This window comes from Eucyclogobius newberryi, unplaced genomic scaffold (genome assembly GCF_026437365.1).
Source record: "Eucyclogobius newberryi isolate DKJ021-1_F unplaced genomic scaffold, fEucNew1.0.hap1 SCAF_15, whole genome shotgun sequence".
Classification (NCBI taxonomy): Eukaryota; Metazoa; Chordata; class Actinopteri; order Gobiiformes; family Gobiidae; genus Eucyclogobius; species Eucyclogobius newberryi.
In genome coordinates, this window is record NW_027315779.1 from 4,044,102 (window position 1) to 4,057,652 (window position 13,551).

The 13,551-nt window shown below is 43.8% G+C and overlaps 2 protein-coding genes across 2 annotated transcripts in view; both read left to right on the forward strand.

The window, feature by feature from the left end:
- The window catches only part of snx12 (sorting nexin 12), a 69,994-nt gene that overhangs the window by 26,563 nt on the left and 29,880 nt on the right, over positions 1 to 13,551 (forward strand). The gene's annotated exons all lie outside the window — the stretch shown is intronic.
- slc7a3a (solute carrier family 7 member 3a) lies at positions 103 to 13,443 on the forward strand. The gene is made up of 11 exons (XM_072445722.1): positions 103 to 715; positions 1,405 to 1,566; positions 3,065 to 3,242; positions 3,329 to 3,444; positions 4,690 to 4,912; positions 5,465 to 5,604; positions 5,710 to 5,812; positions 7,994 to 8,226; positions 10,014 to 10,180; positions 11,269 to 11,377; positions 12,805 to 13,443. The coding sequence occupies exons 1-11, from the start codon at positions 349 to 351 to the stop codon at positions 12,954 to 12,956; spliced, it is 1,950 nt and encodes a 649-aa protein (XP_072301823.1). The 5' UTR covers positions 103 to 348; the 3' UTR covers positions 12,957 to 13,443.

A 13,551-nucleotide genomic window follows, 5' to 3' on the forward strand; every position in this document is an offset into this window, starting at 1 on the left:
CTTGTTTTTATCAAATTCCTGGCTGCGTAATCTTGTAAGTGCTGTGCTGTAATGTGCGATCTTGTTCTATCTTTGAACTCTTGTTTTGTTGTTTCTTCACAGGTTTAATCTGCTGCAAAGAAACTCTCTGACCACACAGCTGCTACTTCCTGTCCGTCTGAGTCTGCAACGCCCACGACAAAGCACCCCCTATCAAACTGGTGCCTAGTTTACCTCCACCATCTGCCTCCAGCGCTCTCTTCGTCCAGTCCGAGTCGTGTCAATCACACACCCACGCGCCTCTCTTTAAAAAAAAAAAAGAAACGACAACAACAACACCGCTTCAAAACCCACTCAGTCGCAGCAAACATGGTGAGCAAGCTGTCTGCATTCGGCAAGTCTCTCCTCCGTCGGCGGGCTCTGGACTGCTCCGGAGAAGAGACCCGCTTCGCCCGATGCCTGTCCACGCTAGACCTCATCGCGCTCGGGGTCGGGGCCACTCTGGGGGCCGGGGTCTACGTCCTGGCCGGAGAGGTGGCCCGGGAGAAGGCGGGGCCCGCGATAGTCCTGTGTTTCCTCATCGCCGCGCTGTCCTCCATGCTGGCCGGACTGTGCTACGCGGAGTTCGGAGCGCGCGTCCCCAAGACGGGCTCGGCCTATATGTACAGCTACGTGACAGTGGGGGAGATATGGGCCTTCATCACGGGCTGGAACCTCATCCTCTCATACGTCATAGGTGAGCATTCGGTCACTCTTTCTGCAGTTGTATGCTACACCCTTATGCAAAGTAGGACAGTCCAATCTTAAAACTATCCTGCCTAGCAAAACGCTTAGAGAAGCAAATAAGTAACCAGGTCCGTGCTTTCTTTACCAAATACAATTTAAATCTGTCTGGATTTAGCCCAGGGCATAGTACTATCACAGCTGCTTCCAAAGTTATAAATTATATTGCTATTGCATTGGACATGAAGAATGTGCTGCTGTTTTTGTTGATTTGTCAAAAGCCTTTGATTCAGTGGATCACTGGATTCTCAAACTGTTTCTGCTGATGGCTTTCAATCTGAATTTTCTTACCTTAATAAAGGTGTTCCTCAAGGCTCTGTCCTGGGACCGCTGTTATTTACAATTTTTAAAAACTCAATAATCATAATGGGCATAATCTAAAACACAGTTGAATCCACTTGTATTCAGATGATGCAGTTCTGTATTCTAAGGCACCTTCTTGTGCACAAGTGATTCAAAATATGCAAGAGGATTTTCTCAACTGTTCATTTAAAATTATTCTTGAATTCAAATAAAACAAAATGTATACTGTTCTCCAAAAGACACTCTAGTGACCCAAAAAATACATCTATTCTTACGCTTGATGGTAATAGGCCTTTACTAAACACTGAAATAGTTTAACATGAGTGGGTCTTTCTGCAGGTACGGCCAGCGTGGCGCGGGCCTGGAGCTCCACCTTTGATAACCTGGTGGAGCAGAAGATCTCTGACTTCTTCAGGGCCTCGATGACCATGAAGGTCCCGGGAAAGGTCCTGGCCGAGTACCCGGACCTGTTCGCCCTCATCCTGGTCCTGCTGCTTACGGGTGAGAAACCACAGCATAAGCACAAAATAACTTACCGTAATCTTTGACCCTCCCACGTTCAGATTCCTCACAACCTGACGTTTCGTACATAATACTTGACTCCAGGTGTTGCCGTTGACTACATACCGTGACACGCTGAAAGTCTTGTTGAAATTCTTATGAGAAGCCACTAGACTGATTTCTGAATTTTCCAAACGTAATTAATACTTACAATTATTACAAGCTGTTTTAAATAGCAGCAGATGTTTATTTACTCAAGGCGATGACTGAAGGTGACATGTAATATATAGTATTCATTTCACACATTATATATCACACTTGGCCCAGAAGGCTTTTCATAAAGACGCAAGCAAACAAGAGTGACAGCACGCCATATGCTTAGGAAATCCCCCGGGTAACGGACAAACAAACAAACAAAAACAATAGAGAGAAACATTCTACAAATGCCTTCCTTTACTCTTCCTCGGTGCGTCTAACGTTCTCCTCTGGTGTTTCTGACGCGGCCACGCATTTGCATGTAGAGTTATGCTAATTGAAAGACGGCCGCGTGCACATTAGCGCCTTGTCCTTTACACTTACATAATGTGTTCGGCTGAGCGCGTTCTGTTGTAAACGTGGTAGTATTGGGCAGTGTGATGGAGACCGAACCACCCACGTTTCACTGGGTCTTTGTGTCCGTGCCGGAACGCTGCTTTTATCCCACTGCTTCTTCAGACGAACACTCAGTATGGCCAAATCAAGACTCAAAGCATCGCATTTATGCCATTTACCCTTTACATTGGTCTTGTATACTTCAATGTTATATCACTTGGGTGGCTGATATTGGCTTAAGTGAATGTCTTGCATTATTGTGACTATATTGAGAATCAGAAATGTGCTAAAATGTGCTCGGAAATGTCTTCAAGTCTTGCACGAAATGTGACTGGACCGTAAAATTAACCACAAAAGACCTGAAATATCACTTTATACCCTCGTTTTGGAGATTATACTAAGCGTTTCTGTCTCTTTTGGAGTTTTAATGATTGTATTCACGTAGTATTCTAATTTTGCATCTCAAAAACACAATTGCGATGTTATCCATTTTCTGGTTCATCTCTCATCTCTTGTGGATAATTATATAGATTTAAAAATTGTAATTAAATGTGATACTGATACATAAGTCAATGTGAACATACTGCCTTTTTGTATCGGGTAAATTGTTGTAAAAAATTCTTGTTCAAGAAGAAGAAAATACTGGCCAAAAAATAAATTTGAGAGAGGAAAAAGCATTAAAGAAATAGAAAAAAAAATGCTGTTGTCATTACAGGCAATAATAAAAGTGAAGAAATAAACACATTTTGAAGAATCTACTTTATGAACACATGCGTTATCAATAGACTCGTGTTTGTAAAAAAATCAATTAAAGTATTATTTTTGCTGAAAAATGTTGCGGTAAATGTGTGTTTTTCTGCTGACATAAACCAGTCCCGTTCATTTCGTATTCGTCTCTTCGTGGCAGGCCTCCTCGCGTTTGGTGTGAGCGAGTCTGCGCTGGTCAACAAAATCTTCACGGGCATCAACCTGGTGGTGCTGGGCTTCGTCATCATCTCTGGGTTCGTGAAGGGCGACACAGCCAACTGGAGCCTCACCGTGGACGACTACATCGGCTTCAGGAACGCCACCAACGGCACCATCAAGTGAGTGTCCGAGCAGCACAGTGCGGAGCTTCGTGTCGCCTTTGTGCCTTTGTGCCTTTCTCATGAGTGCGTGTCCTCTCGTCCAGAGTCGAAAAGGAGTTTGGCGAGGGCGGTTTTGCTCCGTTCGGCATGACTGGAGTCCTCTCCGGGGCCGCCACCTGCTTCTACGCCTTTGTGGGCTTCGACTGCATCGCGACCACCAGTGAGTGTTTATTCGAGCTCGAGCAATTAACCGCGTTTCGGTCGAGATGTAGATTCGGTCGAGATGTAGATTCGGTCGAGATGTAGATTCGGTCGATATGTAGTTTCGGTCGAGATGTAGATTCGGTCATGTCCACGAGCGATCCTCTGGCGGGGAAAGTGCGTGGTTTGGAGCAGAGTTCAGACTTTGAAAGAAGAAATGTCACTATTTTGTTCAGTCCAATGGCGCTGATTAAAAGTCCGCATTGTTGACGCTGAGGAAAATTAACACTGGAGGCCATTTTTCTTTGAATTCATTAAGATAAGAAAAGGGAAAGCATCACATTCAACGTAATAATTAAGGTTTCATCAGACACATTCCTCTTTTAGTTGTATTTAAACATATCGGCATCATTTGATACCAGCTGATGCTTCATTGTTTCATAAAAAGGCATACGAATTAGGAATTGTATTTGGCTAATTTGAGCAACGTTCATTTCTTGTATTATTTCTACAAACTAAAACTATAAATGTAGCCGAATATAAAAACACTTCTTGAGTATCATGGCGTTTTGCATTACCGAAGCCGCAGTTAGTTTACACAGAGTGCTAGTAGTAGTAGTAGTAGTAGTAATAGTATTTGAATACATAGTAAACGGACAGGTGTAGCTTGCATTGCACAGTCGGGATCAGACATTGGCGAGCAGTTAGTCACTTGTTTCTCATCGCCCGGGTGTGCTCAGAGAAGGGCGTGTGTGTAGTTATAGTAAATACTACACCGAGGTGTGTCCAAGACGCTGTGAACCATTAACTGTGAGGCCTTTTTGACACAAATTATACACGAATGATTTACCTTTACCATTGATGTTCACTTTGTAACTAGAATGACTGACTGGAAATAAATAAACTGGAAATACATGAACGAATGAAATGAGATACGGTATTAGTTTTGTGTAAACATTCAGCTAACGAGACAGTAAATACTGACTGTAACTAGAGTAATTGTAGGGCGGTAACTAATGATAATTTTACTTACTTTAATGAGTTAGTCTACCAATTATTATTTTCAATTAACCGATCAGTTGTTCAGCTGTTTGTCTCTATCAAATACGCTAAATTTAGACCGTTTCTGTGCCATTTTCATGCAATTGTGGCTCAACAAAACTTATTTTCTCCGCTAAATGTTTCTTACACATTTCAAAGACTAAAGAGACAATCGTTTAAAAATAATTTCTCTGGATTGCTCCGTTCTTCTGTCCGTCCTCAGGCGAAGAGGCCAAGAACCCGATGCGCTCCATCCCCATCGGCATCGTCTCCGCGCTGCTCATCTGCTTCGTGGCGTACTTTGGCGTTTCGGCCGCCCTGACGCTCATGATGCCGTACTACCAGCTCAACACCCAGAGCCCGCTCCCCGAAGCCTTCTCGTACGTGGGATGGGCCCCGGCGCGGTACATCGTGGCCGTGGGGTCCCTCTGCGCCCTGTCCACAAGGTGAGCGGCCAGAATCGAGGTCACTGCGAGAAAAAAGGCCAACGTTTAGCGGCCAAAAGACGATGTGAAATACGTTTATTATTCCCACTGTCGAATAGATTACAATATATCACAATTAGGGCTTGGTTATACTGACAAAGGGGAATCTGTTTTTGCATGTTGGGTAGTTTAATTCAGAGATAATCATCATCAATAAAAGACATGTTGGAATTTCTACAGAGATTTGCCAAAACACGTCTCTAAGTTGAAGTGAAAGAAGTGGCACATGAGGAAAATGACCTTGTGAGATTAAGCATTAACCAAAACAAATCTGAAACTGGAATAAACCCAATTGGCATTATTATTATTATTACTTATTTAGTTATAATTGACGTCCAAATCTCTTCTCATTCTCTTGGAAGTAGAAACCGACGCTCTTTTTTACAGCATTCTGAGAGTTTCTTTTATTATAAACAATACTCTGCAACCGGTATTACATGTTTGCTCATCCTAAAACAACACTCACAAATGATCGACATTTGTGTGAACTGCGACTGCGTTTTGTCCGCGCAGCCTGTTGGGTTCCATGTTCCCGATGCCCCGCGTGATCTACGCCATGGCCGAGGACGGGCTTCTGTTTCGCTCGCTGTCCCAAATGAACGAAAGGACCAAGACCCCACTCCTGGCCACCATCGTCTCTGGAGTCGTCGCAGGTAAAGTTTGAGTCCACCGCATTTACGTGAATTTAAATGCGTTCAGATCGGATTACGTTGCGTCACGGAGCTAAAATAGACGGTAAATGTATGTTTCTTTTGCAGCTTTGATGGCGTTCCTGTTCGACCTGGCCGCTCTGGTTGACCTCATGTCCATCGGGACTCTCTTGGCTTATTCCTTGGTCGCCATCTGCGTCCTTATCCTCAGGTGAGACATCAGACTGATATAAGATAAGATAAGATATTCCTTTATTGTCCCACATGGGGAAATTTCATTGGTGCAACGCAGGTAGATACAGAGGTAGATACAGAAGAACAGATATAGGAAGTCTGAAAAACACTTTCAGTAGAAGATCTCCTATAAATAAATAAATAAAAACTCCCATAGACAAATAAATAAATAAATACCATTGCATGTGATCCCGACAGTAATTGCACATGAATATGTGTCACGACAGCACATAGATTGCACATGAATTTCACAGTAATTGCACATGAATTGCACATGAATTCCAACAGTAATTGCACATACGACAGAATTGCACATCAGTATTAGGTTAGGTCAGTATTGCGACGGGATAACGTGGCGATCTCCGGGTAAGACGACTGTTCTCCGCAGTTTCATGAGTTCCTCCTTTGTGGAAACGCGGTACGGCGCCGGCCGGGGGGCCGGAGCCGGGGGGCGGGGCCGGAGCCGGGGGGCGGGGCCGGAGCCGGGGGACTCAGAGCCAAGACACATCGCAACGACACGACGAAAACACTCAATCCAGCCGAATAAAGTCAAAACAAGTTAATTTAAAGCGATTCCAGTGCGTGTCCCGATCGTTGGTGAAGTTCCTCTTTCATATAAACGTGTATATAAACGTGTACCGACGACACGCCGTACTTTAGCGCGGCCGGAGGGCGCGGGGGGGGGGCTGGTGGGCTCGCTCGGAGCTAGCTCACGTCACAACAACACAACGAACGCAACGAAAAACGCTCAAATCCAGCCGAAAAAAGTCAAAAACAGTTGAATTAAAAAACTATTCCAGCGCGTGTCCCTATCGTACAGTAAAATAGAAAAAATATACTAACTATATTTACAAAATATAGGAGATAAAGCACAATAAGTGTGAGAAAGAAGAGAGAGCGTTTACACCGGGCTGCCAGCTGTACCAGCGCCTTATGACGTAATATACAATGACACGTTAGCTGCTCATGCTAAATGTAGCCCTGACGTTAACTCCTACATTATCCACACTCTAATTGAGCCACAAGCGAAATGACTTTGTCGAGCTTTGTCTTTGTCCTGTAATTACTAGCTTTGCAAAGATTTAAAATAAAGGAAAAGACTGCTTTTGGAGTGACTGGTAGTAATGCTAATAAGGTAATTTTGAGAGTGTTTGCCAGTGCCACACCCCCTTTTTAGTTGATTAATTGATTTAGTCATTATTCCTTAGTGCAATCCCAATAACGATACTCCAATATTATTACAGCAATCCATTAGTAATGTGCTAAAATGTAAAAATAAAATAAAAAATAAAGTTATAATTCCTATTAGTAAAATTAACCACAAAGAGCATATATATATATATATATATATATATATATATTAGAAAGGTTACTCTGCACGTTTCTCTATTTTTATCTGAGGTTTTTGTATCCATTTGATGCATCCTTTCTTCAAACCAACTACTAGTTCACCTCTAATAGTTCACCTCTACTAGTTTACAATAGTTCACCTCAACTAGTTTACAATAGTTCACCTCTAATAGTTCACCTCAACTAGTTCACCTCAACTAGTTCACCTCTAGTAGTTCACCTCTAGTAGTTCACCTCTAGTAGTTCATCTCTAGTAGTTCATCTCTAGTAGTTCATCTCTAGTAGTTCACCTCCACTAGTTCACCTCTACTAGTTTACCTCTAATAGTTCACCTCTAATAGTTCACCTCTAATAGTTCACCTCTATTAATTCACCTCAACTAGTTCACCTCTACTAGTTCATCTCTAGTAGTTCACCTCCACTAGTTCACCTCTACTAGTTTACCTCTAATAGTTCACCCCTATTAGTTCACCTCAACTAGTTCACCTCTACTAGTTCACCTCTACTAGTTCACCTCTACTAGTTCACCTCTAGTAGTTCACCTCTAGTAGTTCACCTCCACTAGTTCACCTCTACTAGTTTACCTCTAGTAGTTCACCTCTAGTAGTTCACCTCTACTAGTTCACCTCTTCTAGTTCACCTATAATAGTTCACCTCTACTAGTTCACCTCTACTAGTTCACCTCTAATAGTTCACCTCTACTAGTTCACCTCTAATAGTTCACCTCTACATTGTAAACGAGAGTCTGCCTTTCAGTGGGACATGTTTGCTTGGGTAAAGGACTAAACCCAGTGTCTGCGGCCCCCAGGTACCAGCCGGGCACACTGAGCTCGCCCAGTCAGATGGAGAAGCTGGTGGAGATGGTCGGAGGGGAGAAGGTGGCGGTGGGCGGCGGCGACAGCAGCGACGAGTACGGCACCGACGAGGCCGACGAGAGGCCACTCAAAGAGGCCTTCACCCTGAAGCTGCTGTTCGTCCCGAGCTCCAAGACGCCCACGCACACCTCCGGGAACATCGTCTACTGCGCCACGGCCGTCATCTGTGAGTGTTCGCACGCCATCAGACAAACCACCATCAGACACGTCGCCATCAGACACACCGCCATCAGACACACCGCCATCAGACAAACCGCCATCAGACACACCGCCATCAGACACACCGCCATCAGACACACCGCCATCAGACACACCGCCATCAGACACACCGCCATCAGACACACCGCCATCAGACAAACCGCCATCAGACACGCCGCCATCAGACACACCGCCATCAGACACACCGCCATCAGACACACCGCCATCAGACACACCGCCATCAGACACACCGCCATCAGACACACCGCCATCAGACACACCGCCATCAGACACACCGCCATCAGACAACCGCCATCAGACACACCGCCATCAGACACACCGCCATCAGACACACCGCCATCAGACACACCGCCATCAGACACACCGCCATCAGACACACCGCCATCAGACACACCGCCATCAGACACACCGCCATCAGACACACCGCCATCAGACACACCGCCATCAGACACACCGCCATCAGACACACCGCCATCAGACACACCGCCATCAGACACACCGCCATCAGACAAACCGCCATCAGACACACCGCCATCAGACACACCGCCATCAGACACACCGCCATCAGACACACCGCCATCAGACACACCGCCATCAGACAAACCGCCATCAGACACACCGCCATCAGACACACCGCCATCAGACAAACCGCCATCAGACACACCGCCATCAGACAAACCGCCATCAGACAAACCGCCATCAGACAAACCGCCATCAGACAAACCGCCATCAGACACACCGCCATCAGACACACCGCCATCAGACACACCGCCATCAGACACACCGCCATCAGACACACCGCCATCAGACACACCGCCATCAGACACACCGCCATCAGACAAACCGCCATCAGACACACCGCCATCAGACACACCGCCATCAGACACACCGCCATCAGACACACCGCCATCAGACACACCGCCATCAGACACACCGCCATCAGACACACCGCCATCAGACACACCGCCATCAGACACACCGCCATCAGACACACCGCCATCAGACACACCGCCATCAGACACACCGCCATCAGACACACCGCCATCAGACAAACCGCCATCAGACACACCGCCATCAGACACACCGCCATCAGACCATCCTTCCTGGAGTCCTCTTAACCGTGGAAATGTCACGCCGTTACATATCTCAAACGGGCAATACATTTAAAAAACATACAGTAATAATAAGATGTAGTAACAGTTTCACATTCATCAATAATAATAATTAAAAAAGAATATCAATGAAGACAGAAAATGTAAATTACAATGAAAATGTATTTGTCTTGTTTCGAAACTATGCTCCTACACACTGGAACGTTCCGCTGTGTGGCATTAAACAACAACAAAAATACCTTGGAGGGAAACTGCATTTTTGCGTTTGCGTTGCATCGCCTCGCCACAGATCTGACCTGTAACTTGGCCCGGCGACGCCCTCTGCTTGTTTTCATAGCGATGGATAAATGTCATGCCATATTTTGCAACACAAAGTTACATAAATGCACTTTAATTAACAAACAAAATATTGACAAAATACAAATAATAAATGACAGATTAAAAAATACAGATTTTGATTGATTTTATTTTATTTTGAAATTATTTTGTCTATTACAATAATTTATTTTACCAATTGAAATTAAGTCTGAAAACTGCATTTGTCCTTAACACGTCGCCTCCTCATTGTGTTTGTGACGAGTGCGGATTGATTGACGTGTGTCTTTTTGATCATCTTCCGCAGCCGTTTTCATCACGGTCCTGTGCGTGTTGCTGGCCAATTTCCCGAGCGCGTTGCTGAGCGCTCACGCCGGCGTCCTGGTGCCCGTCATCCTGTTGGCGCTGCTCTGCGTGCTCTGCTTCATCGTCATCTGCCGCCAGCCGCAGAGCAAAGAGGCCCTGACTTTCAAGGTGAATAAACCTGTGGAGCACAACATGCAAACTTTATTGACACGCTCGGGACGATACTCGGAAACGGTGGCTCAAAACGGTTGAAACAAAACAGAAAATGACGAGCGTTTAAGGAATTAGGGTTGTCACGATACTGGAAGTTCCAAAACTTTCGATATCACTTTTAAAGAACGCTCTTTTTTTAGGTAATAGACTATAATTTGACACAACACAATAGATTGATTGACGTCATCGTGTGGTTTCGTACTAATTCTGATATGGATTGAGATTATTCTAAAACGGTTCAGGAAATGTCAACTTTTGTCATGTTTACGTCTTGTTTTTTCAGTATCAATACGAGTTTTGACGCTAGTTTTAGTGTTGATTGTTTATTGCCATCAACACATTTGACAAGACTATAATCAAATATGCATCTAATGGCAGCAAGCAATTGATAAAATAAAAAAGTAATAAAAGTACAATATACGTCTAGTGCCGGGGTTTTGGATGACTCGAGTGTACAGAACAAGTTAGAAAATTGCTTAATTGTTTTATTACTTCAATATCTCATTTAAATAAGAAATGTTTTTTTTTTTTTTCTCTTTCTCCTTTTTTTCTTTTTTGACTATGTTACTGGACTGTATCTTTATTTACACACAAATTTGATTGGTCTGTGTTTATTCTTTCAATAAAAAAATAATTAAAAATAAATAAATAAGATAAACGTCACTGTATTTATGTTGTTTGGCTTCAAATAAAGTGAAAATTGTGAAAACGTATGGCAAAAAAGTCTTGTGGTGATAATGGCTAATCAAAAAAATAGAATATAAAAAAGCGCTATGCTATTACTGTGTACTATATATATTACATTGTACATTATTGTCTCTGTATTAAATTACCCGAGGGTCACTGTTTGCAATCATTAGTTTAAATGACCAATCCACAGGGGAACCGTTCTCAACCATCAAATGTAATTCAATAATAGATAAAGTCATGGCCGTTTCCGCTCGTTTTCCGCTCGTCAAAGCCGGACCGGCTCATCGTCGTCGTGGAGCTCGTTCACGCGCACAGGAACATGTTTTTAATAACGTTTTCTCTTCGTCCTTTAGGTCCCTCTCCTCCCCATCCTCCCTCTGTTCAGCGTCTTCGTGAACATTTATCTCATGATGCAGCTGGACAGGGGAACATGGCTACGCTTCACTGTCTGGATGATCATCGGTAAGAAACGTTCAGCTTTGTTTTCATGTCCCCGTGACCTTGTCCGTATCGAGCGCGTCGCAAAACCGGCTCCAGCTCGTCCCGAAACAAAAGCACGTTTCATGGCAGTGACATGATTTACAGATGTCTTCATAAATACCACGGGAGAAAAAAAAGCAAAGCAAAGAAATACATGTCCAGAGGAGAGAAGAAATATGTGAAAAGGGGGCAAGATATCAAGCTGTGACTTAAATAAATTGGTCTGCCAAACCCTTTATGAACCACGCCACAATATCAGATTTTAGTGTTACGATTATTGCGAGAAAAACATTACGATTTAACGATTATTCGCCATTATTGAGACTGTGATCAAACAACGGCGAAAGCTTTAATTTTCTTTCGTTCCCGTTGTCTTAACACGTTACTATTCCTCAAGTTTGTGGCCGACTTTACGAAATTTAACTTCCCGAAAGACGAAATAAAGTTAAATTTGACAAAAACAGCCAGAGAAAAAAAAGCTCTTTTACATTTCCGTCTCATTTTTTTGGAAAATAAATTGAACAAAAAAAAATTCTAAAATTGTCACGATTGTTATGATTTTGTTACCATGACCTGAATAATCACAAGTGTCGACTAATCTAATAATCTCCCTAACCACGTGTAAAAGACTAATGTGTCAATCCAAATGATCAAAAAGGCATGAAATTGTTTCACATGGCACCAAATCACTTATTTGGTGCCATGCTTACGGTAATCATTTTTAGCATTCCTTCTTTCTTTTTCTTTTTCTTTTTATTGGGTTTCTTCTTCTTCTTGGGATTCTTCTTCCTGGTTTTCTTCTTCTTCTTCTTCTTGGGATTCTTCTTCTTGGGTTACTTCTTCTTCTTCTTGGTTTTGGTCTTGGGTTTCTTCTTCTTGGGTTTCTTCTTCTTGGGTTTCTTCTTCTTTTCTTGGTCTTGGTCTTGGGGTCCTTCTTCTTCTTCTTCTTCTTGGGTTTCTTCTTCTTCTTGGGTTTCTTCTTCTTCTACTTCTTCTTCTTCTTGGTTTTGGTCTTGGGTTTCTTCTTCTTGGGTTTCTTCTTCTTGGGTTTCTTCTTCTTGGGTTTCTTATTCTTGGGTTTCTTCTTTTCTTGGTCTTGGTCTTGGTCTTGGGGTCCTTCTTCTTCTTCTTCTTGGGTTTCTTCTTCTTCTACTTCTTCTTCTTCTTGGTCTTGGTCTTGGGGTCCTTCTTCTTCTTCTTGGGGTCCTTCTTCTTGGGTTTCTTCTTCTTCTTCTTCTTGGTCTTGGTCTTGGGTTTCTTCTTCTTCTTCTTCTTCTTCTTCTTCTTGGTCTTGGTCTTGGTCTTGGTCTTCTTCTTGGGTTTCCTCTTCTTTTTCTTCTTCTCCTGCTTCGTCTTCTTCGATTGAGTGCAACCATACACGATACTTATGTCACTTCCTCCGTCCCCAGGCTTTGCCATCTACTTCCTGTACGGCATCCAGAACAGCAGCGAGGCCTCGGGTCGGTCCTCGCCGCGCAAATACGAGCCGGCCCAGACCAAGGCGCCCATCTACACCGGGGCCCCGGACGACAGCGACGTGGAGGGGGCCAACACCGCGTGACACCGTTGACCCCGCCCTCGAACTCCACGGGCCCCATGGGTCCAGCCGGAAACGCCCCGTGCACACTTCATACCTCTTGTGTCGCGAGGAGCAAAACGCCGGGATTACGTGGATTATTTGGTGACTTAGCCTTAGCCACCGGTCGCTAACAAACTACTGATGGACTTCACTAACAAGACATTACCACTCGACTCTTCACACCTGGAACAATGTTACATGTTATTAGCGGTCTTCCTGTGCAGTATGTGCTGCGTGGGTGTCGGGCCAGACCAGTGGTTCTCAAACTTTTCACACCAAGTACAAATTGTGGGCTTTACAATTGTCCGAAATGAGCTAAAACGTTATAATTCACGGCTAACCCAAGGCCAAAAGAGGTTAAAAACGGGACTAAATGCAGGAGAGGCTTAATTTAAAGGCGTTAGTGTAAAAAGCATTATATTAATTGACTTTTTCAGAACAAAACCAAGGTTAAAACAAGTCCAAAAGAGGTTAAAAAAAAGGACCAAAGACAGGAGAGGCTAAACTGTAAGTCGTTGGTGTTTTAGCTTTGTTTTTTTCAGAAGAAAACCAAAGCTAAAACAAGTCCAAACAAGGT

Excerpts from the sequence above, each read along its gene's own strand:
- slc7a3a (XM_072445722.1), top strand. The coding sequence starts at position 349 with ATGGTGAGCAAGCTGTCTGCATTCGGCAAGTCTCTCCTCCGTCGGCGG. Across the intron at positions 5,605-5,709 it reads CGTCTCTGGAGTCGTCGCAG|CTTTGATGGCGTTCCTGTTC; the intron begins GTAAAGTTTGAG and ends TTTCTTTTGCAG. Across the intron at positions 8,227-10,013 it reads CTGCGCCACGGCCGTCATCT|CCGTTTTCATCACGGTCCTG; the intron begins GTGAGTGTTCGC and ends CATCTTCCGCAG.